The sequence below is a fragment of the Leopardus geoffroyi genome, chromosome D3 (assembly GCF_018350155.1).
Source record: "Leopardus geoffroyi isolate Oge1 chromosome D3, O.geoffroyi_Oge1_pat1.0, whole genome shotgun sequence".
Classification (NCBI taxonomy): domain Eukaryota; kingdom Metazoa; phylum Chordata; class Mammalia; order Carnivora; family Felidae; genus Leopardus; species Leopardus geoffroyi.
Genome location: NC_059339.1, coordinates 23,780,317 through 23,807,834, shown reverse-complemented (window position 1 = coordinate 23,807,834; position 27,518 = coordinate 23,780,317). Strand labels below are relative to the sequence as shown.

The 27,518-nt window shown below is 45.4% G+C and overlaps 1 protein-coding gene across 2 annotated transcripts in view; it reads left to right on the top strand.

The window, feature by feature from the left end:
* Nucleotides 1–25,510, top strand: part of KREMEN1 (kringle containing transmembrane protein 1) — a 73,707-nt gene extending 48,197 nt beyond the window's left edge. Inside the window, exons 5-9 of one of the 2 annotated variants that reach the window (XM_045458543.1) lie at nucleotides 5,479–5,632; nucleotides 16,869–17,201; nucleotides 18,270–18,428; nucleotides 19,518–19,602; nucleotides 21,322–25,510. In XM_045458543.1, coding sequence (XP_045314499.1) covers nucleotides 5,479–5,632; nucleotides 16,869–17,201; nucleotides 18,270–18,428; nucleotides 19,518–19,602; nucleotides 21,322–21,490 — 900 coding nt within the window. In that variant the 3' untranslated portion in view covers nucleotides 21,491–25,510. Of the gene's footprint in view, nucleotides 1–5,478; nucleotides 5,633–16,868; nucleotides 17,202–18,269; nucleotides 18,432–19,517; nucleotides 19,603–21,321 lie in introns of both variants that reach the window. The other variant, XM_045458542.1, reaches the window with a different exon arrangement.
* Nucleotides 25,511–27,518: the final 2,008 nt, after the last annotated feature.

Here is a 27,518-nt window from a genome sequence, read left to right as displayed (position 1 = left end):
TTATAACTTTTCTGTAGGTTTGAAACTATTCCAGAATAAAAATATAGCCAAAGTACTTGAGAAAACACAACACCCATTAATGATAAAAGTCATCAGCAAACTAGGAATAGAATGGAACTTCCTCAACTGATTAAGAGCAGCTATCGAGAAATCTATAGCTAACATTATATTCAGTGGTAAAAGGTTCAGTGCTTTCTACTTAATAAAATCAGGAAAAAATAGCGATGCCCATTCTCACCTCTTTTTTTTTCTTTTTTCCTTTTTCTTTTTTAATGCTTATTTATTTTTGAGAGAGCACAAGAGCACAGGGGAGGGGCAGAAAAGGAGTGCAGGGACAGAGGATCCAAAGTGGTCTCTGTGCTGACAGCAGAGAACCCAATGCAGGGCTTGAACTCATGAACCATGAGATCATGACCTGACCTGAAGTCAGACACTTAACTGAGCCACCCAGGTGCCCGCCCCCCACACATCTTCTTTTTAACACAGTACTGGAGATCCTTGCCAATGAAATAAAGCAAGAAAAAGAAAAGGCGTGTAGGTTGGAAAGGAGGAAATAATTTTTTTTAATTTATGGACAACATGATCATGTATGTAGACAATTATACATAAGAGCTATTACAAATAATAAGTAAAGTTATCCAGGTTGCACGTTACAAGGCCATATACAAAAGTCAGTTGCATTTCTATGTACCAGCAGTGAACAATTGGAAAATAAAAATTTTTAATTCCATTTACAATAGCATAAATAACTTCAGAATTAACAAATGATATTAAAGACCTATATACCAAATACTACATAATATTGCAAGAGTAAATTAAAGAAGACATAAATAAATATAAATACAGACATTGTTCATGGATTAGAAGACTCAATATTGTTAAAATGTCAATTTTTCCCAGATCTATAGATTCAATGCAATCCCAATCAAAATCATAGTGTTTTTTTTTTGTTTTGTTTTTGTTTTTTTTTTAGGAGCGCCTGGGTGGCTCAGTTGGTTAAGCGTCCAACTTTGGCTCAGGTCATGATCTCACAGTTTGTGAGTTCAAGCCCCACATCAGGCTCTGTGCTGACAGCTCAGAGCATGGAGCCTGCTTTGGATTCTTTGTCTCCCTCTCTCTCTGCCCCTCCTGCTTGCACTCTGTCTGTCTGTCTGTCTCTCTCTCTCAAAAATAAATAAACATTAAAAAAAAATTAAAATTATAGTTTTTTTTAATTTGTCAAGCTGATCTTAAAATTACATGGAAAGGCAGAGTACATAGAATAACTAAAATAATTTTTAAAAAGGTCAACTTTTAAGGCCTAATCCTGCCTGGTCTTAAGACTTTCTAGAAAGCTATAGTAATGAAGAGAGTAGTATTGGCATGAGAATAGTTATATAGATCAGGAGTTAGCAGACAGTGGTATGTAGACCAAATTCTACTACCTACCTACTTTTGTAAATAAAGTTTAATGAAACATAGGCACGCCCATTGTCTATGCCTGTTTTCATGCTACAGTAGCAAAGTTAAGTAGTTGAGAAAAAACTGTATGGCCCTCAAAGCCAGAAATGTTTACTATCTGACTTTTTATGAAAGAAAAAGGTTTTCAACTCCTGCTATAGGTATCAGTGAAACCAAATAGAGTCCAGAAATAGACTTGCACTTACATGAACAGTTGATTTTCAACAGAGATAAAGGATGGTCTTTCAACAAATAGTTCTGGAGGGGTGCCTGGGTGGCTCAGTCGGTTAAGCATCTGACTCTTGATTTCGGCTCAGATCATGACCTCACCATTGTGAGACTGAGCCTCATGTCGTCGGGCTCTGCCTTGGGCATGGAGACTGCTTAAGATTCTCTCTCTCTCTCTCTCTCTCTCTCTCTCTCTCTCTCTCTCTTCCCCTCCCCCACTTGCATGCATCTGCTGTCTTGCTCTCAAAAAAAAAAATAGTTCTGGAGAAAAACAGGAGCTCTTCTTTTTTTTTTTTTTTTTTTTTTTTTCAACGTTTATTTATTTTCGGGACAGAGAGAGACAGAGCATGAACGGGGGAGGGGCAGAGAGAGAGGGAGACACAGCATCGGAAACAGGCTCCAGGCTCTGAGCCATCAGCCCAGAGCCCGACGCGGGGCTTGAACTCACGGACCACGAGATCGTGACCTGGCTGAAGTCGGACGCTTAACCGACTGCGCTACCCAGGCGCCCCAAACAGGAGCTCTTCATGAAGAAAAATGAACCTCTATGTTCAGATCATACCAAAGACCAAAGTTAACTTTAAATTATACTACTGAGAAAAGAGCTATGGTACTAGCATAAGGATGGATATATAGACCAATGGAATTGAAGTTAAAGTCCAGAAATAAGCCCATACATTTATTTATGGTCAGTTGAGTTTTTAAAGGGTGCCAAGATCATTCGATGGGAAAGAATAATCTTTTCAACACATAGTGTTGGGACAATTGGATAGCCACATGGAAAAGAATGAACCTCACTCTGTATATAAAAATTAACTAAAAATGAGCCAAAGACCCAAATGTAATTAGATCTAGCTTTAGAAGGAGCTCTTGGGGGTGTCTGGGCGACTTAGTCAGTTGAGCGTCCAACTTGTTTTTGGCTTAGGTCATGTCATGATCTCAGGGTCATGGGATCGAGCCCTGCGTCAGGCTGCACTGGGCGTAGAGCCTATCTGGGATTCTCTCTTTCTCGTTCTGCTCCTCTCCCCTGCTCACGCTCTCTCTCTCTAATTAAAAAATAAATAAAAAATAATAGAAGGAACTCTTAGAAGGAAACATAAGTATAAATATTAATGACTTTAGTATTAGGCAATGGTTTTTTAGTTATGATAACAAAAGCACAGGCAACCAAAGAAAAAGTAAATTGGACTTCATCAAAATTTACAACTTTTGTGTGTCAGGAACACTACTGACACTATTAAGAAAATGAAAAAACAACTTACAGAATGGGAGAAAATATTTGTGAATCATTTATCTGAATAAGGATTTAATGTCCAAAATATGTAAAGATCTCTTATAAGTTGACAATAAAAGGACAACTCAATTAAAAAATAGGCAAATGATTTAAATAGACATTTCTCTATAGAAGACATACAAATGGCCAAGAAGCACATGAAAATGTGCTCATATCATTAGTCTTTAGGGAAATGCAAATCAAAAGCATAATGAAATAATACATCACACAAGAAATAACCTTGAATGGTTGTAGTTAAAAAAATTTTTTTTTGAGGACAAAAACAAGCATTGGTGAGGATGTGGAGAAATTGGAGCCCTCATACATTGCTGGTGGAAATGTAAAATAGTACAGCTGCTATGGAAAACAGTTTGGCAGTTTCTCAAAAAGTTAAACATAACCTCATAACCCAGCAATTCCTCTCCTATACATAAACCCAAGAGAATTGAAAACATAAGTTCACACAAAACCTTGTACATGAGTGTTCATAGCAGCATTATTATAAACTCAGTGTCCATTAACTGATGAACAGATGAATAAACTGTGGTATATCCATACTGTGGAATACTACTCAGCAACAAAAAGAAGATACAGTAAGATATACTGATACACACAACAATATGGATGAATTGCTAAAACGCTATGCTAATTAAGAGAAGTTGAACACAAAAGACTGCATGCTCAACTCAAGATGGATCTTAGGTCTAATTAAAATGTAAAATGATAAAACTTGAGGAAACGAGGGGAGAAAATGTTCATGACCAGGGTTTACCTGGGTTTAGGCAGAAAGTTCTTAGGTGTGACAGCAAAAGCATGATCCATAAAAGAAAAAAATGGGTAAATTTTACTTTGGACTTCACTGAAATTAAAAATGTTTTGCTCTGTGAAAGACATTTTTAAAAGCATGAAAAGATAAGCCATAGCCTGGAAGAAAATATTTGCAAATCATATATACAGCAAAGGACTTATACGCAGAATGCATACACAAACTCTAAAAACTCATAGTAAAAAAAAAAACCAATTTTTAAAAATGGGCAAAAGACTTGAACAGATACTTCACCAAAGACGATATAGAAATGGCAAATAAGCACATGAAAAGACATTCGACATCATTAACCACTAGGGTAATGCGGAAGAAACCCACTACACATCTATTAGAATGGCTAAAGTAAAATATACTGACAATAACATGTGTTGGCAAGGATATGGGGTAACTAGGACTCATACATTGTTGTTGCAAATGTAAAATGATACAATCTCTCTGGAAAACATTTTGGTAGTTTCTTATAAACATACACTTACCATTATAACCCAGGATCCCTATTCCTAGGTATTTACTCTGGAGAAATGAAAGTTTACGCTCACATAAAACTATATACAAATGTTTATAGCAACTCAATCCATAATCATGAAAAACTAGAAACAACCCAATGGATTAACAAACAGCAGTATATCTATGCACTGGACTACTTACTACTCAGCCGTAAAAAGGAATGAACTACTGATACATGTGTCAGTTTGGATGAATCTCAAAGACGTTGTGCTGAGTGGAAAGCCAGTCTCAAAAGGTTACATACTATATGATTCTATTTATGTGATATCTTAGTCCATTCTGGCTGCGGTACCAAACTTACCATAGACTGGGTAAACAAACATTTGTTTCTCATAGTTCTGGAGGCTAGAAGTAAAAGACCAAGCTTGTTGGCAGATTTGGTGCTTGGTGAGATATTGTCTCCTGGTTCAGAGATGGCCATCTTCTTGCTGTGTCTTCACATGGCAGAAGGGCCTTGGGAGCTCTGTGGGGTCTCTTTTATAAGAGCACTAATCCCATTCATGAGGGTCTGTGCTCTCATGACCCAATCACCTACCAAAGGCCCTACCTCCAACTACTATCATAGTGGGAGTTAGGATTTCAACGTATGACTTTTGGAGGGACGTAAACATTCAGTCTTAGCGTGCAATATTCTTGAAAAAGCAAAACCATAGTAACAGCAAACTCGTAGGTAGCTGCCAAGGTTTGTTTATAGGAAGGAGAACTATAAAGTGGCAGGTTCAGGATAGGAAAGTTATTGGGGGTGGTGTGCCTGTTCTGTATCCTGATTGTTGTGATTGCACAGATCTATACATGGGTTAAAATTTACAGAACTACATACCATATAAATAGTTTTACCATATGGTAATAAATAAAATGAAAAGTTTTAATGGGGCCTGTAATGACTTTGCGGGGGAGAGTAGTCAGAAAGCACCTACCACCTGGCATATAGTAAACATTCAATAAAATGTTTAGCTGTTATTATTAATGTTTCAAGTTTGTGGGATTCCCCACACACACTGGCCCTAAAACTCACTTAAAAACCGTAGAGATACAAGCATTAAAAGGGATGCTCGCCAACGGGGAAACATAGTTGTATACAGTATGTAATGAGTACTGAGGGAATGGAGTGAGGGAGGAGACAGAGGGTGAGGCTGGGGGCTTCTTCAGGCCACCTGACACCCCAGACTGACATTTACCGAGTGCTGTTTCTCTGCTGTGGCAGTTTGCTGGGATGGAGTCAGGCTATGCTTGCTTCTGTGGAAACAATCCTGATTACTGGAAGTACGGGGAGGCAGCCAGCACCGAGTGCAACAGCGTCTGCTTCGGGGATCACACCCAGCCCTGTGGCGGTGATGGCAGGATCATCCTCTTTGATAGTGAGTATGCCCTGTGCCCGTTGCTGCCCAAGACACAGGAACCCTTGTGCCAGAGGAACCACCTGCCCAGCCTCCCTCCCCCCCTTCCATTCATTCATTTTTTCATTGACATGGCAATACTTATTAAGCGCCTCCTGCAGGCCAGGCCCTGACCAGACCCTGGGGATATGACACTGACCAGGAAGACTCAGCCCCTGCCCTCTAGAAGGGAGGACAGACATTTAACAGTAATAATTACGGTTGTGCCATGTGCTTGGAAGAGACGAGGCCTATCGTGGGGTACTTCGGCAACCTAGAAAAGATGACCTTTGCCACGTAATGTAGACACCGGTATAGCTGTTCAGTATCAGCCTTAAGGTCCTTTTATTTTAATTGTTTGGTTTCCAAGCCTTTTAATGTCTTCCTTGGCATTTGGGATCTTATTGTGATGCAGCCAAGAAGAGAACATATGCTTCAAGTTGTCTCTCCAGGGCTGATACTGAGTGTGCCCTGACCGGCCTCCTCTCTGACCTGCCACATCTGTGAGATGCTGGCTGGGGGTAGGGTGTGCTATGGATGGGGTATAGATCTGGGGCCTTGACCTCTCCTGCACCTTATTCTAACCTCTGGGCTACCTGATCCCTCATCACAACCCCCCGCATCCACTCAGTGGTAATGAGACTTTGTGAGAGCTAGAGTACCAATTTGTGGAGCTAGAGCTCCAGATTTTAAATGGTAGAAGGCAGACTGTCATAAGTGAGGCAGACAAAAGGAAAGGCTTGAGGTCATTAAGATACACTATAGAGTCTATGGTGTCTTTGTTAGGCGTGAGGCTTGAGTGGATGTACTCCTACCATCTCAACCCGAAGAGCAACTCAGCTTTAAGCAGAAATGTCATGTGGTGTATTCGTTTCCTAGGGCTGCTATGACAAATGATCACAACTCAGGAGGATTCAAACAACAGAAATTTATTCTCTCATAGTTTGGGAGGCTAGAAGTTCAAAAGCAAGGTTTTGTCAGGGTCATGCTCCAGGGAAGACTTCCTTTGCCTCTTCCAAGCTTCTGGTCACTGTTGGCGGTCCTTGGCATTCCTTGGTTTGTAGCTGCATCACTGTAATCTCTACATCCTCCTTCACATGGCCATTTTCTCTCTGTCTGTCCGTGCCTCTCTGTCTCTCTGTATCTCCTCATAAGGGCACTAGTCATTGGATTTAGGGCCCACTGTCATCTAGTGTGGCCTTATTTAACTTGATTACATATGTAGAGACCCTTTTTCCAAATAAGGGCACATTCATAGTTACCAGGCATGGTAGGACACAATCCAGCTACTACATATGGTATATGTATGTACATATGGGGTATAAAGCCACCCCAAGTTTATAACTGAGCCTTTCACAGGTTATAGCTTAGATATCGTCAGAAGTGTGTGCTTGGGCAGAGGACGAGAGAAGGATTGGCAAGCGGAACTCATGTGGTCAACTGTTGGTCTTTTTGGTTGAGTGTGCCTGCTGGAGACTGCCAGTGGCTCCCTATACCTCCTGTTATGTCAAGACAAATATGGGGCACCTGGGTGGCTCAGGCGGTTGAGTCCAACTGTGGCCCAGGTCATAATCTCACGATTCATGAGTTCAAGCCCTGCACTGGGCTCTCTGCTGTCAGCGCAGAGCCCATTTCAGATCCTCTGCCCCTCTCCCTCCCACTCTCTCTCTCTCAAAAGTAAACAAACAAACAAACAAACAAAAAAGACAAATACTCAGTTTAATACCCCTGTTAAAGCTAAAGACTGAAACTTGGCTAATGTTTAAGAATGGTTGGCGAATAATCTGTTCTGCACATCTATTTAGGTTTTCACTACCAAAGTCCATTATTATAAAATCCTCTGCTTTGACACCCTAGCCCAGGAGAGTATGCTTACTGAGCTTACAAATTGCCTGGTCTACTCTTAAGTGACAAAAGAAAGGAAATAAACACTGAGTACGTAGAGTGGGTGTTAAGGCTTTACATAAATTATAAATTTACATAAATTAGGTCCTTCTGGCAGCCATCTAAGAAAGGCATTATTACCATCACTCTCTTTTTACAGAAGAGAGTTCTAGGACATGGAAAGGGTAAATATCTTGCCAGGACTTACACCACCAGCAAGCCGTAGGATTACACAGTAAACAGAAAGAAAGCAGGGTATGTGGGTTTGCTACCTGTTTTTCTATTTTAAACAGAATATGGTGTTAATTTTTTTTTACTGGAGAATAGATGGTGGTGAGCATATGGAGAAATTGGAACACACATTCCTTGCTGGTGGAAATGTTAAATAGTGCAGCTGCTGTGGAAAACAGTCTGGCAGTTCCTCAAACGTGAAGCAGAATTACCTTATGACCCAGCAATTCCACTCCTACATATATACCCAAGGGAGTTGAAAACATATGTTCACACAAAAACTACTCCCTGAGTGTTCATGGCAACACTGTTCACAATAGCCCCAAAGTGGCACCAACCCAAATGTCCATCAGCAGAAGAGTGGCTCAACAAAGTATGCTATATCCACATAATGGAATATTATTCAGCCACAAAAAGGAATGAATTACTGATACGTGCTATACTGTGAATGAACCTTGAAAACATTGTGCTAAGTGAAAGAAACCACACATGTTGGGCCACATATTTTATGATTCCACTTATAGGCAAATCCATACAGACAGAAGACAGATTAGTGGTCACCAAGGGAGGAGAGGGGAGGGATGGGAAGTGACCACTTAGTGAATATAGGTTTTCTTGTCGGGCTGATGAAAAATGTTCTGGAATTAGATAATATCAGTGGCTGTACAATACTGTGAATATTATACCACTGAATTGTACACTTTAAAATTGTTTGGGGCGCCTGGGTGGCTCAGTCGGTTAAGTGTCCGACTTCAGCTCAGGTCATGATCTCACAGTTAGTGAGTTCGAGCCCCGTGTCAGGCTCTGTGCTGACAGCTCAGAGCCTGGAGCCTGCTTGGGATTCTGTGTCTCCCTCTCTCTGCTCCTCCCCCGCTCATGCTTGCACTCTGTCTCTGCCAAAAATAAACTTAAAAAAAAATTTTTTTTAATAAAATAAAATAAAATAGTTAAAATGGTGGATTATATATAAATTAAAAAACAGAGTATTTTTACATGGTAATATTTCATTTCGCACATTTTGATTGGTGTCTGCTGTGTGACAAATAGAATTACGTTTTATTTAGTACAGTGCCTGTACTGGACATGTCAAATGGAAATAATGTGGCTTAAAGTCAGTCAGATACCAAGTATCATCTTTGGTACTGGAAATATATCTGGGAGATAGAGCTGGGTCTCACACAAAGGTGCAGTGAGATGAATTAATTATAATGAAAATAATGGCTGTCTCTTGAGCACTCGCTGTGTGCCAGCCTTGATTCCAGGTTCTTTTGTTTATGTTATTTAACCCTCACAACAGCCCTGCCGATAAGGAAACTGTGGCTCAAAAGATAAAATAATTTGTCCAAGTGAATAAGAGCCAAATTCCGAACTCAAACCCAGGTTTGCCACAATTTTTATTTCTCTATTTGCAGCAACTAGAATCCCTTTTATTAACAACAATAAAATAGGTCATGATAGCAGATCCAGTTTAATGCTTTAAAAGCATGTGAATAGAGTGTGCCTGGTGGCTCTGATTATTGTCAAACCGGCCCCTTCTGCAGCCGTCCAGAAGCTGCCCTCTCTGGCTTCCATTGCTTCAGGGACTGACAGGGTTGGCCTTCTGAGAAGCTGCCTGCTCCAGTCTCCAGAGGCCCTGATGCGTGTTGACCGGCAGGGACCCCTGACCATAGCCAGCTCCAATAACTCCCACTCCTCAGCTCTGCAAAGAAAGGTACAAAATGCAGCCCTGTAGAAATAATCTCTGAAGTTTCCTTGCTAGAGGGGAAAGTGGTCTAAATAGCTCAAGTATTACCTCATAGAAGTCTTTATGATGCATTGGATAAAGCTGAGCATTTTGGAGATGGTGACTACAGACTGGCCCATAATTTGGGAGGACAAAGATGTCTCTTTAAAAAGATCGGAGGGGGGCTCCTGGGTGGCGCAGTCGGTTAAGCGTCCGACTTCAGCCAGGTCACGATCTCGCGGTCCGTGAGTTCGAGCCCCGCGTCGGGCTCTGGGCTGATGGCTCAGAGCCTGGAGCCTGTTTCCGATTCTGTGTCTCCCTCTCTCTCTGCCCCTCCCCCGTTCATGCTCTGTCTCTCTCTGTCCCAAAAATAAATAAACGTTGAAAAAAATAAAATAAAAAAATAAAATAAAAAGATCGGAGGGGCACCTGGGTGGCTCAGTCAGTTGAGAATCCGACTTTGGCACAGGTCATGATCTCACAGTCCGTGAGTTCGAGCCCTGCATCGGGCTCTGTGCTGACAGCTTGGAGCCTGGAGCCTGCTTTGGATTCTGTGTCTCCCTCTCTCTCTGCCCCTCCCCCGTTCATGCTCTGTCCCTCTCTCTCTCTCTCTCTCTCTCTCTCTCTCTCTCTCTGTCAAAAATAAATGAACATTAAAATAATTTTTTTTTTAAAGATTGGAGAAAGGGACCAGGTGATGGTTTCCCAGCATATCAGGCTCTGCTACCAGTGTGGCCGGAACCCAGGTCCCAGTCAGAATGTCCGTGGATACCTCTTGTTCTCCGCTCTGGGCTCCTCAGCTCTAGTGGCTCTTAGGCTGCGTTTGCACTTCAGGAGAGGGACTATGGAGGCTGCTGTCTGCTCTATCATCATTGCCACATCAAGTAATTTGCCGTAGGCTGTCTGTCTGACTGATTTTCCAGCAAACTCTCCTTAGCTTCAGGAGGTTGCTGAAGTAGGCTGGATACTGTATGTAAATGCAGCACTAACAGAAGATTCAGAGCTCCTGCTGCCCCTAGGACTCAATTTTATTGAATTATCAGAACCAAATAAAAGATCAGAGAGGCTAGAGTGCCTGGATGGCTCAGTTGGTTAAGCTCTCGACTCTTGATTTCAGCTCAGATCATGATCTCAAGGTTCATGAGATCGAGCTCCGTGGAGGGCTCTACAGTGACAGTGCAGAGCCTGCTTGGGATTCCCTCTCTCTCTCTCTATCTCTCTCTCTCTCTGCCTCTCCCCATCTCGGGCCTCTCTCTCTCTCTCTCAAAATAAATAAATTAAAAACATTAAAACATTAAATAATATTTAAAACATTACAAAGAAAGAAAGAAAGAAAGAAAGAAAGAAAGAAAGAAAGAAAAAGAAAGAAAGGAAGAAAACGAAAGAGAAAAAGGTCAGAGAGGCAGGAGTCAAGAGTAGGCTACAGAGGCTGCCCAGGCTGGCCTCTTGGGTACCTCTCAGCTTCTAGACACTGAAAAGACAGGGGAGTCGTGGATTGGCTCCTACTCTGTAACATTAGTTGAGCACATATAGTTTTATAGGGCACTTCACTGTATTTGCTTTTCATGCATTCCCTCCCTTAATTACAATACTGTTGAAGCAGATACTATTATCCTTATCTGCCTGAGGAGAAAATTGAGGGTCATAAAAGTTCAGTAGCTTGCCCAAGGTCCCACAGATGGAGATACTTACCTCCCTCATAGAACTTCTGTTTCAGTGGAAAGAGAAGAGATTAATGGTGAAAAATATTGAGGGCCTAAGGTCCAGTAAAATCTGACCACTAAGATTGCATTAGTAATATTATTTCATAGACTCCGAGACACTATCAGTTGTGAGATGCAACATCATTTTGCATATCACTGAGGGGAAAAAAATTCTTCCAATTAAACAGTGACATGCCTTGATTGACAGATACCTTCCACTTTTAAAGATTAAAATGTTCCCCCTAGAGCTGATGGAATACGGTAATAACTCTTCCTTTTCTGGGTCCAGTGGAATCTGATTCATGGCTAGGACCCATTTGGTTAGGGTTTATTTCCTTCGACATGTCCAGTATCGTTCGTGTCTAGAAGCGGACCACTCGGCTGCATCTGGGGGAGGCTGGCTGTTCCCAGCTAATGCCTGAAGTCTATTCCTGAAGAAACTGACTTAGCTAATACCGAGGCTGGCTGGAGATGCTAAATCAAAGAAGGTGGGAAGACACTGGCATTCTGCCACTGGAGGTTTTGCCCAGGGCTATTCCAGGGCCTCCACCTGCTCAGGTTGTATGTGTCAGGCCAATCTCCCCTTCAAAAATAAGATTTGACTATATTCCTGAGTTTCAAGTTTCCTGTTGAATTATCACTGAATTTTAGTAATCTATCATAGATGTCATGTGTCTGCTCTCAAAATTGCTGAACTGAATCTGCTGTTTGCATGGCACACATCTGGAAATCAAAAGTACTAAGTTTAAGGTCTGCCTTTTGGTGTTGAAATATCAGTTTAAACTGAACACTTTATTCTTTACAAATAATAATAGTAGTATAGCTAATGCTGAGCTTACACTATGTGCCAGGTCCTGTACTAAACACTTTACATAAATCAACTCCTTTTAATTCTTATAAAACCCACGAGGGAGAAACTATTATTATTTTCATTGGTATGGATAAGGAAACTGAGGTATCTAGTTTCTTGTGCAAGTTCACAGTTAGGATGTGGGAAAGTCAGGATGATTACAGGAAATCTTTTTCTACAGCTTCCCTTTTTAAAAATTTTGGGTTTATGAGGTGTAATTTAGATACAGTAAAAATCGCCCTTCTAGTTGTACAGTTTGATAAGATTTGACAAACAAATACACAGTCAAGATATAGAACATTTTCATCACCTCAAAAAGATCTCTTGTCCCTTTTGTGCTCGGTCTTTTTTTCGCCCCCAGCCCTTAGCGACCACAGATCTGTATTCCATCTGCATAGTTCTGTCTTTTGAAGAATGTCATATAAATGGAATCATATAGTATGTAACCATTTATGTCTGTCTTCTTAGTGCACTGCTTTTGAGATTCACCCATGATTGTTTCTGTAGCTCCTTTTTATTGCTAAGAAGCATGCCTTTATACAAATCTATCACAATTTGTTCATCCATTTACCCATTGATAAACATTGGTCTGTCTATGATAAAGATGCTGTGAAGCTGCTCTTCACCTAAATGTACAGGTGTTTGTGTGAGCATGCGCTTTCATTTCTCTCGGGTAAATACCCAGAAGTAGGATTTCTGGGTCATATGCTAAGTGTGTATTTGGCATTATAAGACACTACCAACTGTTTCCAAACTGGCCATACCATTTTGCATTCTGACAAACAATACATGAGACTTCTTAGTTGCTCCTCATCCTCTCCTGCCCTTTGTATAGTCTTTTGTTTTGTTTTGTTTTGTTCTGTTTTGTTTTGTTTTTAGAGTTAGCCATTCTAGCAGGTACACAGTGGTAACTCATGTTTTTTAAAAAATTTTTTTAATGTTTGTTTATTTTTGAGAGAGAGAGACAGCACAAGCAGAGGAGGGGAGAGAGAGAGAGGGAGACACAGAATTCAAAGAAGGCTCCAGGTTCTGAGCTGTCAGCACAGAGCCTGATGTGGGACTTGAACTCACAAACCGTGATATCATGACCTGAGCCGAAGTCATACGTTTAACCGACTGAGCCACCCAGGCGCCTCAACTCATTATGGTTTGTTTGTTTTTTTTTTTTTAATTTTTTTTTTCAACGTTTATTTATTTTTGGGACAGAGAGAGACAGAGCATGAACAGGGGAGGGGCAGAGAGAGAGGGAGACACAGAATCGGAAACAGGCTCCAGGCTCTGAGCCATCAGTCCAGAGCCCGACGCGGGGCTCGAACTCATGGACCGCGAGATCGTGACCCGGCTGAAGTCGGACGCTTAACCGACTGCGCCACCCAGGCGCCCCTCATTATGGTTTTAATTTGCATTTCTGTAATTACCAACGATGGTGAACATCTTTTCATGTTCTTATTTGCCATCTGGTATATTCTTTTGGCCAAAAGAAGTTCCTTTAGCATTTTCTCTAATGCAGGTCTGCTGTCAGTGGCTTCTCTCAACTTTTGTTTGAGAAAACCTTATTTCACCTTCATTTTAGAAAAATGTTTTTGCTGGATATTGAATTCTATGCTGAGAGGTTTTTTTTTTTTTTTTTCTTTATGTATCTCAAAAATGCTCCCTTGCCTTGTGACTTGCACTGTTTCTAGTGATGTTGGCTCTATCTTTGTTCCCCGTTTGTAATCTTTTCCCTTCTCTGCCTGCTTTCTGGAATTTATGTTTGTTTTTGGTTTTCAGCATTTGACTATGATGTATCTAGATGTGTTTTTTGTTTGTTTTGTTTGTTTTTAATTTTTGTTTTTAAATTGGTTTGCTTGTTATTTGCCTAGATTCCTAGATCACCTATCATTGACTTTGGAGCATTCTTAGCCATTATCTCTTCAAATATTTCTTCTGCCCCCTTCTCTTTTTCTTCTCTTTCTAGAACTCCAGTTGTTAGATCATTTGATAGTGTTCCACAGCTACTGGAGGCTCCATTCTATTTTCAGTTTTTTTCCTCACTTCTTTTTTTCCTCTGTTTTTCATTTCAGATAATTTCTATTGACCTATCTTCAAATTTATTGATTCTTTCCTTAGCTGTGTGTAGTCTGTTTATTTATAAGTCCATCAAAGGAATTCTTCATCTCTGATATTGTTTCATTTATAACATTTATATGTGACTCTTTTTTTAGTTACCATATCTTTACTGGAATTTCCAATCTGTCCAGGAATGTTGCCCATCTTTTCCACTAGATCTTTTTTGTATTAATCATGTGGCCCCTGGCTGATAGTTCTATAACATCTGCATCATTATTGAGTCTGATCCTATAGATTGTTTTATCGCTTGACCATGAGTCTTTTTTTTTTTCCACTTCTTCTTTCCTTCCTTGCTTGCTTGTTTTATATGTGTGTTGTCATATTTTATTGAATGCCATACATTATGTGTAGAAGAACAGTAGAGACTGAGTATATAGAATAGTATATAGTATATAGACTGAGTATATAGTATATAGAATATATACTATATAGAATTCTATATATAGTATACAGAAATGGGAAGGCCTGTTTAGTGTGGGGATTGAGCCATTATATCAGTAGTTGAGCTGGGTTTGGGTATTATTGTTTCTGTCTTTACCCTGAGTGCACATCAGTCTTCAAATTCTTCCAGCGATAGGCTGCTGTTGTCTTGTGGCTTAGTATGGAGCCTGGGATACCAGTGGGTTTTGGGTTTTTGGTTTTTTTTTCAGTGTTTCTGTTCCTTCCTCAGATTTGAGTAGCTTCTACATACCTTTGCCACAGAAGGGATCTTTCTTTACCCTCTTTCCCCTCCCTCAATGGCAGACTGCTATTGCTTATTACTTGGTGCTATGCTAGTGGTGAGCTGAGGGGGTTCCTGCCCTCCTACTTCATACATAGTCTTAGACAGGACATTACTGGGCCTCAGAGGTGGGGCCTTTTCAGCATTCCCACACACCCCCTCTCTTGCCAGCAGTCAAACACTGCCTTGTTTGAATCCCATCTCTCAGGGGCAGCAGACCTCTGCTTTGCATTGGTGCAGGATCTGGGGGCTCAAGGCAGCCGGGGGCTGATGCCTTTGCCTCTGCTTTTCCCTCAGAAGCAGTGGGTCTTTGCCTGGTTACTCTGGCAGAAAGGAGGGAGTTTCCTGTTCCCTCTACTGAGACAAACAGGTTTTGCTTCTGCCCCTCCAGTGGCCCTGGGAGCAAGAGGGTTTGCAGCAGCTTGAGGCTTTTGCCTCTTTTGAGAGGAGGGTCTAGGAAGCTGGCAATGTTTCACACCTGTCCGCCAACAGCAGTGATAATTCCTGTACAAGTGCCACCACGGGGGACTCTGGCCTCCTTCCCTACCCCAGTCATTCTTGTGGGCACTGAGTGAGGGTCTGCTCAGAACTGCTTGCAAGTGAGTGCAGATTCCCACCGTGTCTGGGGCCCCTGCTCATTCTAGACTGAGAGGCTAGCTCACGCTCAACATTTTAGCTCCTTTCATCTTACTTGCTTTTTTTTTTTTTTTTTTTTTTTGGTGGTCACCTCTTCCTCTCATGCCCTGTTAAAAATTAAACACTTTGGGGCGCCTGGGTGGCTCAGTCGGTTAAGCATCTGACTTCGGCTCAGGTCACGATCTCACAGTCTGTGAGTTCGAGCCCCACGTTGGGCTGTGTGCTGGCAGCCCAGAGCCTGGAGCCTGCTTTGGATTCTGTGTCTTCCTCTCTCTCTGCCCCTCCCCCGCTCACACTGTGTCTGTCTGTCTGTCTCTCTCACACACAAATAAACATTAAAAAAAAAAATTTTTTTTTAAATGAAACACTTGTGTGCTCCGACTCTTCTCAGAAGGACTTCTTACTTTTTAGAGTTCACTTCTCTTGGTGGTCTTGACACTTCAGCTTTCTGATGGTATAAGGAAGAGTTTTGAGCTTTTTCTCGTTGTCCGGATGGGAGCAGCATTCTCTAACTGCTTTCTACTTACTGAAGGGAAGTGGGACTCCCCCTAAGCCTGCTTTTTAAATCCCGGTCGTAGACTCCATCTCAGGGACTTTCATTTCCAGGATCTCATTTACACTTCACTCATTCAGATACAGTGAAGTGGTTGTATCCCCTTCCGAGAATTCGCCAACCCCAAAGGGGAGTCCAGAGAAACCAAATGTGCTTAGTACAGAGTAATCAGAACCGAGTATTTCCACTGTGCAGAAAGTCACATCTTGGGCCGGTTTTCTCCTGCTTGATAAATGTGTGGACCCTCACGTGAGCATTGCACCCCTAAGGTATCAGGAGTGCCTGAGCAGCAGTAAAGCCCTTCTCTTTTTACGACTTTAGTTCATCAAGTGCCTGCCCTGCCAAAGAGGCCCCGGCATATTCATGTGCTTCGTCTCATCTGTCCTCACGCATCCGTGTGATACAGGAACAGGTGGTGGTCTCTCCATCCTCCAAACGAGAGAGGCAGAGTTCTAGAAGTGAAGTGCAGCCCCCGGGATCACATTGCCCAGCTGGTCCCGAACCTAGACTCTCTGACTCCAGTCCTGCCCCCACGTAGGCCGAGCCTCTGTGCTCACTGTGCTGTGTGCTAATTCTAAAGTCTCCTGGGCAAAAAAAAAAAAAAAAAAAAGAACAACCAAAACCCTCTAAAGTCATTTGTTCAGGGTTTAAGCGATTCATTCTGTGATTTGATCCTGAAACCTAAGACGGTCTGGTCTTATAGACAAAAAACAATGTCCCAAACTGGATCACATTAGTTAGGAAGAGTTTTGTTTGTAACTGTGGCTGAGCCCCAGGCTGAGGGCCGGTGTCCTTGTGTCTTCCACAGCTCTCGTTGGTGCCTGCGGCGGGAACTACTCGGCCATGACCGCAGTGGTCTATTCCCCTGACTTTCCCGATACCTACGCCACGGGGAGGGTCTGCTACTGGACCATCCGGGTTCCGGGAGCCTCTCACATCCACTTCAACTTCACCTTGTTCGACATCAGGGATTCCGCAGACATGGTGGAGCTGCTGGACGGCTACACCCACCGTGTCCTGGTCCGTTTCAATGGGAGGAACCGCCCACCTCTGTCCTTTAACGTCTCTCTGGATTTTATCATTTTGTATTTCTTCTCTGATCGCATCAATCAAGCCCAGGGATTTGCTGTCTTATACCAAGGTAACCCTTCCCGGCCTTCTTCGGGGCCCTCCAGGCTGTGCCTCAGGCTCTGCTTGCACACTGTGGTGACCTGAGGGCCCCGGTCAGGTCTTGCTGGGGCTGTCAGTCAGGAGCTACAGGCTCAATTTGCAGGTTTTCCCACCTCCTGTTTCAAAACTTGTGTACACTTCATGATACAGGAAAGAGGCAACACCTGTCAATTTTGCTACTTTAGTTGTTCTGATGACAATTTTCATGGCAGGGTTGAAAGAAGAACTGAAAGAAAGAGCTGAGACTGATAGAATTAGAAGGCTTTAAAAAGGTCATTTGGTCCATCCTCCTGCCTTTCAATATCCTAACCAATCCCAAAAGACTAGTTTCCCATCTTTCTTCAAACCCTCCTAAGGGACATCTGCCTGGCTCAGTCAGAAATACATGCAACTCTTGATCTCAGAGTCATGAGTTGGAGCCCTTTGTTGAGTGTAGAGATTACTAAAAAAAATAAATAAATAAACATAGCTTTAAAAAGAAAATGAACAACAGGAAAAGCCCAATATAACTTTTAAAAAAGCCTTCCTAAGGTGGAGCCCCATTCTCTGACTCTGATGTGTACACGCATATGCCAGGCGCACCTCTTTGCCAGCACGCAAGAAACACAAGGGTGTCTGAGACCTGGTCGTTGTCCTGGATGCTGAGGGCGCCAGGAACAGATCAATCAGCGTGTGCTACAGGAACTCAGAGGGAGGAGGCATCTCCTCAGGTGGGACAGTCTTGAGAACAGGTAGGATTTGGGTGAATAGTTAGGAAGAGGGTGCCATCGCTGCAGAGGTGCAAGGAAAACAAGAAAGCATGCTCAGGTGTCCTCAAAGAGACCAGCCAAATAGTAGGAGTTGACAGCTCCTTCCTTCTGTGACTTTCTGGGCCAGAGCCTGACAGGTTCTGCTTTGGGGCTAGTGGGGTCAGTGGAGAGAATTACGCGCAGAGGTGAATTAGAAAAAAACCCGCCTTCTCATAGCCAGTACTTTCTCCTCCGAAGTTCTCCGTTGTCTGTATCAGCATTCTTCTCACTTAATTCCTTTGATCTTCCAGCCGTCAAGGAAGAGCTGCCACAGGAGAGGCCCACTGCCAACCAGACACTGGCTGAGGTGATCACGGAGCAAGCCAACCTCAGCGTCAGTGCAGCCCGGTCCTCCAAAGTGCTCTATGTCATCACCACCAGCCCTAGCCACCCACCCCAGACTGTCCCAGGTAGCAGTTCCCAGATACCACCAAAGGGGATGGAAGCCGCGGGGCTTGAGGGCAGTGCTTTTGGCAGTTAGAGAAAGAGCGCTCTTCTGAGGCGGGTTGTGGGCACTGGCTCTGTGACGGTCCTGGCCTTTGAGGGTCAATCTCTCATTAGCTTGATTCCTTGGTCCTCAGGAGAAAGTGCTCCCCTCCAAAGATCCAGCATGAGTGTCTTCGTACATTGTGATTAATCAGCTAATCCATCACTTTCTCACTTGGAGAATATCCTTCTGGAGCTCCACATTGTAGCTCGCTAAATTCACTGGCATTTACAAAAGCTCCATTCATTCATTCATTCATTCGTTCAAAAGATATGTAAGCGCTTCAGTGGTGCCAGGCGCTGTTGTAGGCAGTCAACATCCCTGCCCTCCTATGGCCTGTAAGTGCGAAGAGAGAGACAAGAAGCAAAATAACAGGTCAGATATTGACAAGAGCTGTGAAGAAAAGTTATGCAGGAGAGAGACAGTGGCTAACTTGGTTGGGGCATACTCTGTATTCTCTTCTGCCAGGGAAGGTGGAGCCTTTATGAGCTGGAAGACGTGCCAAGTACCTACCGTTAGTTTTTATCCAGCCTAGGTGTTTTCCCCTGCAGACCCCCTTAGAAGGTCAGGGAGGAGAGTCCATCCAGTGCTTGCTCTGCGTTGTTTGTTTTTATATCCCAGTAGGATTTCACGGGTCACACATCTCATTCCTCAGATAAGGAAACTGATGCCCAAAGAGTTTATGTAACTCCTCTGTGTTTGCACAGTGATTCCAGTGGTAAAGACACAGTGTATATCACTCCTTTCAACTCCCCAGTTGAATGCACTCTGGCCCACACTGCCTGCTTCTCTCCAAGAGGGAGCTCTAGAGCAAGGCGAGGTGCTCAGAAGGCCCGGGGCTCCTTGCCAGCCCAGCTCTCCGCTGTGTTTGGTGGCTGCCCCCACCTACAGAGGGCTCCTCAGCCACACCTGCATTTCTGAGCTACCAGTGTTCATTTGCGGCTTCCAACAGACCTCCTTCTGAAAACTGAGCTCAAACGGGTCCAATAAGCCCTGTCTTTTATACTTGCAGGATGGACAGTATATGGCCTGGCAACCCTTCTCATCCTTACAGTCACGGCCATTGTAGCAAAGATACTTCTGCACGTCACATTCAAGTGAGTATGATAGAAAGTTGCCTCATTCCGGGAAGGGAAGGCTCTGAACTCCTTTTATGCTGCACTTCATTTGTCTGGGAGCAATTGTAATATCAGAACATGATTCCAAAGCCCTTAGTCCTAAGGCAACATAAGTCAGTACACATTCCTCATTCTCTGTAGAGTGAAATGTACAACTGGACAAATCTCACTGAGGTTTGAGGGATCGTGTTTGCTCCTGATTCAAGGGATATGATTTCAAGGAGGACTGAAACAGTCTGGGCAGAAAAAGCAACAATTTCCAATTTTTGGCTTGTGCTGGCCCCTTAAAAAAATCTTCACATAAGAGCAAAGATTTCTAAAACACTCTCACTCATATTTCCTAATGCCTTCTAGAAATTAGGAAACATCCTTAGGAGGAGAATCCTAATATTTTATTATGTATTGCTTCATAATTATTTAAAAACAATTACTTAAGAGATCCTTCCGTTCTGACCAATAAGGGAAAAAATATTTCCTTCCCTTACTTTGCTACTTGGGTTTAACAGTTCCGCCTTCCAGGAAAGGAGGCAATTATTCATGCTACTGATGTTTGTGTACTTACAGAGAAGAGCTCTGACTTTTGCTAGACTCTGTCTTTCCTGTAGCTCCCAGGCCAGGCTTGCTCCTTTTTTCCCCCACCGGTTTTATTGAGCTATACCTGATATACAGGCTCTATTTCAAGGCCTCTCCTGACCATTGATATCTTATAAAAGCCACCCTTGTCCTGACCTTCTCACTTGCCCTCCACCACAGAAGTTTTGATATGCTGGCTCCTCCATTGCTTTGTGAAGGCTGCCCTTGTAGGCCTCTGTACCCTGTACCTCACATTTTTCAGTGGAAACAATGTCTTTTTTAATGTTTACTGAGTTCACTGTTATATATAATAAGAGATATAATATAATTTGTATATAATTTATATATAATATTATATATATGCATATATATACATGTCTATATCTATATCTATCTCTATATCTATCTATATCTATATCTATACATATCTTTTTTCTAAGTCGCAATTCACATGGTCTGGGAAAGCCTCTCAGGTGCAGCAAGAGAGCAGGAGGCTTTCTGTAGGGCCCAGCACTCTGCCACACACCCAGGCCCTAAAGCACATGTCTGACTCCCTTGTGACACTGGGGTCCCTCTGCAGCTTCCCTAGCAGGCAGCCCTGGGGGCTGACATGGGGACAAGGGCACGTGTTGGCAATAAGGCAGGACCTGCTTCAGAGATTTTGGCTTTCTCTTGTTTTAACTAGGTGGGCTTCCAGATAAATATCATTGAAGAAATGTTCTATTTAAAAAAGAAAAAGAAAAAGAGAGAGAGAAGGAAAGGAAAGGAAGGAAGGAAGGAAGAAAGAAAGAAAGAAAGAAAGAAAGAAAGAAAGAAAGAAAGAAAGAAAGAAAGAAAACTCATAATGTCTCAGGCCAGCCCCTTCCAGATTTGAATAGCTCTTCCAGTTAGAAAGTTCTTTGTTATATGAGCTGGAATCTGTGCTGCTGCATTTCCATCCCACGGGACACATTTCATTCACACAATAGGCCTTCAGACCTCCAACAGGCATCTGTTAGGTCTTTCCTGAGGCCTCACCTCACTCATTGTCCCATTTCGAAAGTACAGGTATCTCAGGAGACAGTAAGTTGTTTTGGGTGCTTTGTCGTGTTCTACTTGAAATATTAAGTTGTTTTTGTTTGACAGATCCCATCGTGTTCCTGCTTCAGGGGACCTTAGGGATTGTCGTCAGCCAGGGACGTCGGGGGAAATCTGGACCATTTTTTATGAGCCTTCTACTTCGATTTCCATCTTTAAGAAGAAGCTTAAGGGTCAGAGTCAACAAGATGACCGTAATCCTCTTGTGAGTGACTAAAAGCTCCCTTCTCCATGCCCAGGACACGAGGTCCCTCTGAGATCAAGGCCACTGGGGACCCGTGGTTTCCTCTGACCGACTCTCCCTGCCTCTCCCTTGGCCTCTCTGTCAGCCTCAGCAGGAACGCCATCCTACGAGCCGGGAAGGGACACCTTGCTGCAGGGGCAGGCGTAGCCTGGACTCGCCCTGCTTCATCACTGCACTTAGGAGAGAGACTCAAGGTCCCGGAGTCTGGGCCTTCCCTGTACCTCTGTCTCTCTCATCTAGGAATGGGGGTGTCAGGACAGAGGGGCTGTGATGGCAGAGATGGTTGTGTCTGGCGCTGGGCTCAGGTACCTTCTAGACAACGGTAGGGTGGTGGGTAGGTGTAGTGTATGCTGAGTCTTGCTTGCTTCTTCTCTGTTTTGTCCTCACAACTCGCTTTCTCCTGGTCTTTATGGTTTAAAACAGGGAGAATTCTGAGGTTCTTTTGGGGACTGGCCTGGTCCTGTACTCCTGGGCATTAGCACCCCAAAGCATAAAGAGGGCCTGTGCTCTGTGCTGACTCTGGGGCCTAGCTCGTTGGGTGCTGAATGAGGATGGGCCTCCTCCAACCTGGGAGAGCCTGGGAATTGACCTCAAATCATGTCAAACGTGCCACCTGCCACACACGGGCTTCTCTCTACAGCTTCTTTCCATAGCCTGGTGATCAGCAGAGCAAGCCTGCAGACGGTTGTATAAAACATCCATGTCGGCTCTACGGAAAGCTTTTATAGGTGCTCAGTGACTCCTTATTGTATTGGATGACCTGACCTTGCCCCTGAGCAGCTCACGGTCCTGTGGAACTTGAGCCAGGCCCCGTCTCTCCACGATTCTCTCAGTTCAGTATGGGGCTTAGCCTTTAGACAGCATTAAGTGCGACCCAGGCGCCAGCAGTCCCTCCTTTGAGCGTCCCTCGTCTTAAAAGAAGATGAAAAAACAGCAGGCAGCCTGTGCTCTCTGAGGCCCTCTCTGCCCCTTCTTATGGGGACAGAAGGCAGTTCTGGAAAAGCTCAGTGGCAGGGAGAGGGCTCTTGCCCCTGGCCTCGCACTACCCAGCCCTTCAGACGGGGAAGGGAGTTGCTGGGAGTGGCATGAGGGCTGAGAGAGGGAGGCTTTGGGGGCCGGAGACCCTCCGAAGGTAGGCCTCCTAAGATTGACGGGTGCAGCTGCAGTGGCTGCCGGTTGAGAGCAAGAGCCTTCTCCAGCTTAGAAGTCCCCCGCATCCGTCCAAAAGTAGGCTTTGTCAGCAGCAGCTGAGAAGAGCAGCCCATGCCCCTGAAGGCCAGGCCTGGGCCAGGCCTGGGTGATTGTCAGAGCGTGACTCTCCCAGCGGCACCTGGGCCTCTGGCCTCACAGTTCTCTCTTCGGAGCACTTTGCCCACCTCTCCCAAATCCCTAAGCTACTGCCTGCTGTGGCCTTTCCTGGGGTTCCGCCATGCTGGCAACCCATCTGTGTACCTGGCTGCTCCCAGAAAGGCCGAGGACCGTGTGGGGCCAGCTGGGAGGTATCTGCAGGGCGACGTGACACCCGGCAACCAGGGGAGAGGTTGGGACCTGGCCCGCATAGGGGCACGAGAAGGGGGGAATGGGGCAGTGTGTCCACAGGAGGGCAGGGGTGCTGCCCCAGGTACTGGGTCAGGCCTGTGGCAGGCACGGAGCTGCTTGATGCTGTCTTCACGCTTTGATCTGGAAAGGATAATTACCCGGGAGCAGCTGTCCACAGGCCTCTGGGTCTGCAGGGAGAGGCCTGTCCCACACAACTGGAAATACACTGACATGTGCAGTCTCCCCTCTAAGCTATTCCCGGCTGTCGTGGAATCTCCTCTGAACCAAGTGTCAGGTGTATGCAGTCACAAAGGGCCCTGTGCCCTGAATAGATCCATTGATAGCACAAAGGGAATGTGGAATTTAGCCCCTGGAGGGGGTTGCCTGGCCAAACGGCAGTTGTTCAGCTGCCTAGGGCTTCCTGTGGCCGTTGGCCTTTGGGGCATCCCGTGGGCACTGCCACCCACCCTGCCCACCTTACACAGCCAGTGTGTTGTCTGACTCTGCAGCTGGAGCAGCCCATTCGGAGTCCCAGGAAGTGCTGGTGACGCCCCAGTGACCTCCTTCCTGCTGGTCCTGGCATAGCCCACTGCCAGCAGGATCAACTTACTGTCCAGGGAGCAGCCCCAGGAAACCCAAACCAGCCTCAGGACAGCGCTGGGGGAGAGAGGCCATAAATTGTCCAGGCCGAACCTCCATAAACACCTCAGCCTCAGCCCTGGCCCTGGTTGGAACCTGTCAGCAACACCCCACAGAGGGTCCCCTGTGGCTAAGTAAATACCTGAGAAATAAATTGTCCCAGAGGAAGTGAGGGATGCTTCCAGGAGCACAGTAGGAGGCCTATACTTGATCTGGAAAGATCTGTACTTTGGAGAGAAAGTGGAGATGGGAGGGGTTGAAAAGCATGCCCCTGAGAAAGGATCACAAGCAGATTATGCAAGAGGAAGGGGAGGGGCTTTGGGGACCACCATGGCTGCCGCTTTGAAAGCATCCTGCCCAGACCCTCTGCCCTGAGGTGATAGAGGGAAGGAGGAAGAGGCTGTAACAGGGCCTCTGGGCCTGTGTGCGCTCCTCACCCCTTTAGTGCGGGACCAGGGAGGGAGCTCTGCCGGTAGCTGATCTTGAGGCCTCCGTGGTAAATGCACCACAGCCAGTTGTGAACCTGATCTCTGGTCTCTTAGCCGCCTTTCACAGTGTCCTTGGCCCCTCTGGAAGGCACATGGCGCCCCATGTTCTTCCCCAAGTGTCCAATTACTTGCAGAACAGAGGAGGTGTAGGCATGAACCCCACGTGTCTCCTCCACATCCCCCTTGTCAGGACAGGGTTGAGGTCTCTTTCTGGGCGTGAGCAAGGTAACCAGCCTGCTGTGACTTCTTCAGTGTGGGTTCTGGCTCAAGACTCCCATCGGCCAGAAACCCACAAAGATCAAAGCACTAGCAAGTACAGCTGTTCTGGCCCTCGGGCCAAACCCATACAACGCTACCCACTCGCCCCATTGTCAGCCCAGGGCAGGAGCTGGCCTGACCCCCTCAGGATCCCACGAGACCATCTTGACGCACCAGCAGGGCTTGTAGGCCATCACCAAGCCCCATGCATCCTGGGCACTTGATCTTCGAGAGCACTTATCAGTGGATGGCCTCTGAGATCCCGTCTCCCTTGTCTGATGAGGCCATCCAGGTCTCCCAGAGCCCAGCCAGCTCCCCACCCCACAGCCCAGTCAACCCGCACCCTCTTGGGTTTCGATCTCCTGTTTGGTGTTTGATGTCTGCTTTTGTTACTACCTTGGGAACTTTTAACTTTGTGATTGTTTCCTCTGGTGTCTTTGTTTACCTTCCTCACTGTTCTACCTCCTGGCCAGGTCTCTCAGCTTAGCTGCCCTGGCGCGGGGTATTTCTTAAACCTTCCAGCTGCAGCTGCCTCCCCTCAGACTGGACAGCTCAGGGGTGACAAGGGGCCTCACCTGCTGCCTGCAGACCCCAGCACAGCCCATGTCACAGGCTTCTGTCTTGCCAAGTCAAACATACTCAACAAGGCAGAAGTGGGGAGTGGAGGAAAGTCTGAGGTAAATCTGCTTCAGAAAGGATGTGTCTTCAGGAGCACACAGTGGGGGACCCTTTCCCTTCCCGCACAGGGAGCTGCCATTTTGGGGTTCACGCAGCGTCAAGACCTGCCCACATCCAGACTCACCTTCCCGCAGGGATCTTGACTCTGGATGACAAGGCTTTATTTGTAAATATGCTCTTAATATGCAACTTTGAGAATAAAATAGAAACATCATGTATTTTAAAATATAAGATGAAGTGTGACGCACTGTATACAATTTAATATATATTTTTAGGATTTTGTTATTTAAGAAAATGGAATGTAATGGTACTTAACTTTTACAAAAGAGAGAAAAATGTTATTTTTACTGTCTGGAGAAAATAAATATTCTCACTGTTGTAGAAACAGCGATGGGCCCCCGAGCATGTCGTTTTTACAGGGGCGCCCCCAGCACCTTGGAACGAGGCGGGTGTCGCCTGCTGGCAGACTGTGTGCTCTTCCGAGGCCCACGCAAATGCCAGGCCTCACCGTTTGCTCAGTTTCTCCTGTTAGTGGTCCCAGATTTCCTCAGGTGTCATCATAGCTTTGACCCACAGTGGATCTTCAGCCAGCCAGACCTGACGGAGTTAGAATTCCACATCGACATACCGCACCTCGGAATCGGGGTCAGGCCATGGGGAGAGCCACGGGCTTTGCGCACAGAAAGACCCAGGTTTGAATTGACCTTGGTTCCGACAGTCCACTCCTTGGCCTCAGCTTCTCCTTCTGTAAAATGGCATCGTATGTATGTCTCCAAAGGTCATGAGGATTAAGTGAGAAATGTATGTAAACTGCTTATGTAGTGATATCCCGTGTGGATTTCATCTCGCCTTTCAGAGCAACGGTCCTTCCCCCCTCCCCTTCTTTTTAACAGTCCCGGTAGGAGCTGTGTGCTCCCGTCCGGCGCCGCACACACCCTAGCAGCCGTTTGGTGGGTGCTGTCGTCCCTGTTTCGCTGGTGAGGAGACAGGCTGAGAGAGGGGCCGGGGCAGGAGTTGAGAGCCCAGACCTGGAGCCAGCCTGCCGGGACTCAGCTCCCACCATTCATTCGCCGCGGCCAGGGAATGTGAAACAGGCAGCCTTTGAAGGGTTTTGGCAGAGGGATGACATCAGATTCCCAGTTTAGAACCATTTCCTACTTGAATAAGGAAAAACAGTTGTAGTGGGGTAAGGCCAAGGGCAAGGAGGCCAATCGGGAGGCTCGGACACACACAGGTCTAGACGACAGATGCAGAGGGCTGTGGATGGAGGGGAGGCTCCAGGCTGAGAGACAGCACGCCATACCCACCGGCCAGGGCCTTAGGCTCACACCCCAACCTCACCACTTACCACATGACCTTGGGCCACTGACCCAGCTCTGTGTGCCTACCTTCTCATCTGTCAACTGGGAACAATTACAGCATGTACCTCATAGAGTCGGGATGAGTTATTACCTATAGTTTGTTTTCAGAAAGTGGTAGCTGTTCCTTGTTATTCTAGAATGGAGGTGGGAGATTAAGAACAAAAATGATGCCCAAGGATTCTGACTGGGGGCTGAGGGGAGGGGAGAGGGTTCCGTTTTTGAGGTAAAGATTGACTGTGGAGCCAGGTGTGAGAGAAAACAAGCTGAGTTCTGTCTGGACTAAGTCGAGTGAGGGCCCTGTGGGACACTGAGGCAGCCTGAGACGCATGGAGGGTCAGGTCCAGGGAGCACAGTCCACGGAAAAGTGGGCACAGACAACCTCCTGGGGTGTGTCTGAGGCCATTCCAGAAGGCTGCTGAGGACAGTGTCTCAGAGCACAGGCAGACGAGGAGGAGGCTGGGCAGGACCCAGGGTTGAGGGCAGGACCAGGGTGGGGGGCTGGCAGGGCAGGAGAGGGGGCAACCCCCAAAGCCAAGTTTCTGACCTGACTGGTTCAGGCACAGGCACACACTGCTGGTTGTATGAGCCTCAGTTCCAAAATCTTAGGAGGTGCTTTGCCAGGTAAGGTCCCCGCCCCAGCCGGTCCTGGCTACAAGAAAAGGAGGCGCCGGCCAGTCCAACAAAAGAACATGAGCAGATGTGTCTCTCAAAACCTGCCTGGATCACTTGCCTCAGAATCCCTGATGTACTTGTTCAAAATGCAGGTTACTGGGCCCCACCTGCTGAGTCAGAATCCCTGGGAAGCTTCCTAAATAATGCCAGTGCTCACTGAAGTTTGACAACTATCTTAATCTGTCTGATAAGTTCAGTTGGTAGTCACCTTCTCTTCGGGAAATGAATTGTCCACACGCAGATGCAGATGACTGCCTCCTTTGCTGCTGGCAGCATATGTGTTATTCAGCTGCAAAGTCTACCACCTGGGACAGAGAGGGGACAGAGAGGGGTATCGGATAAAAGGCACAGCACAGCAGGTATTCC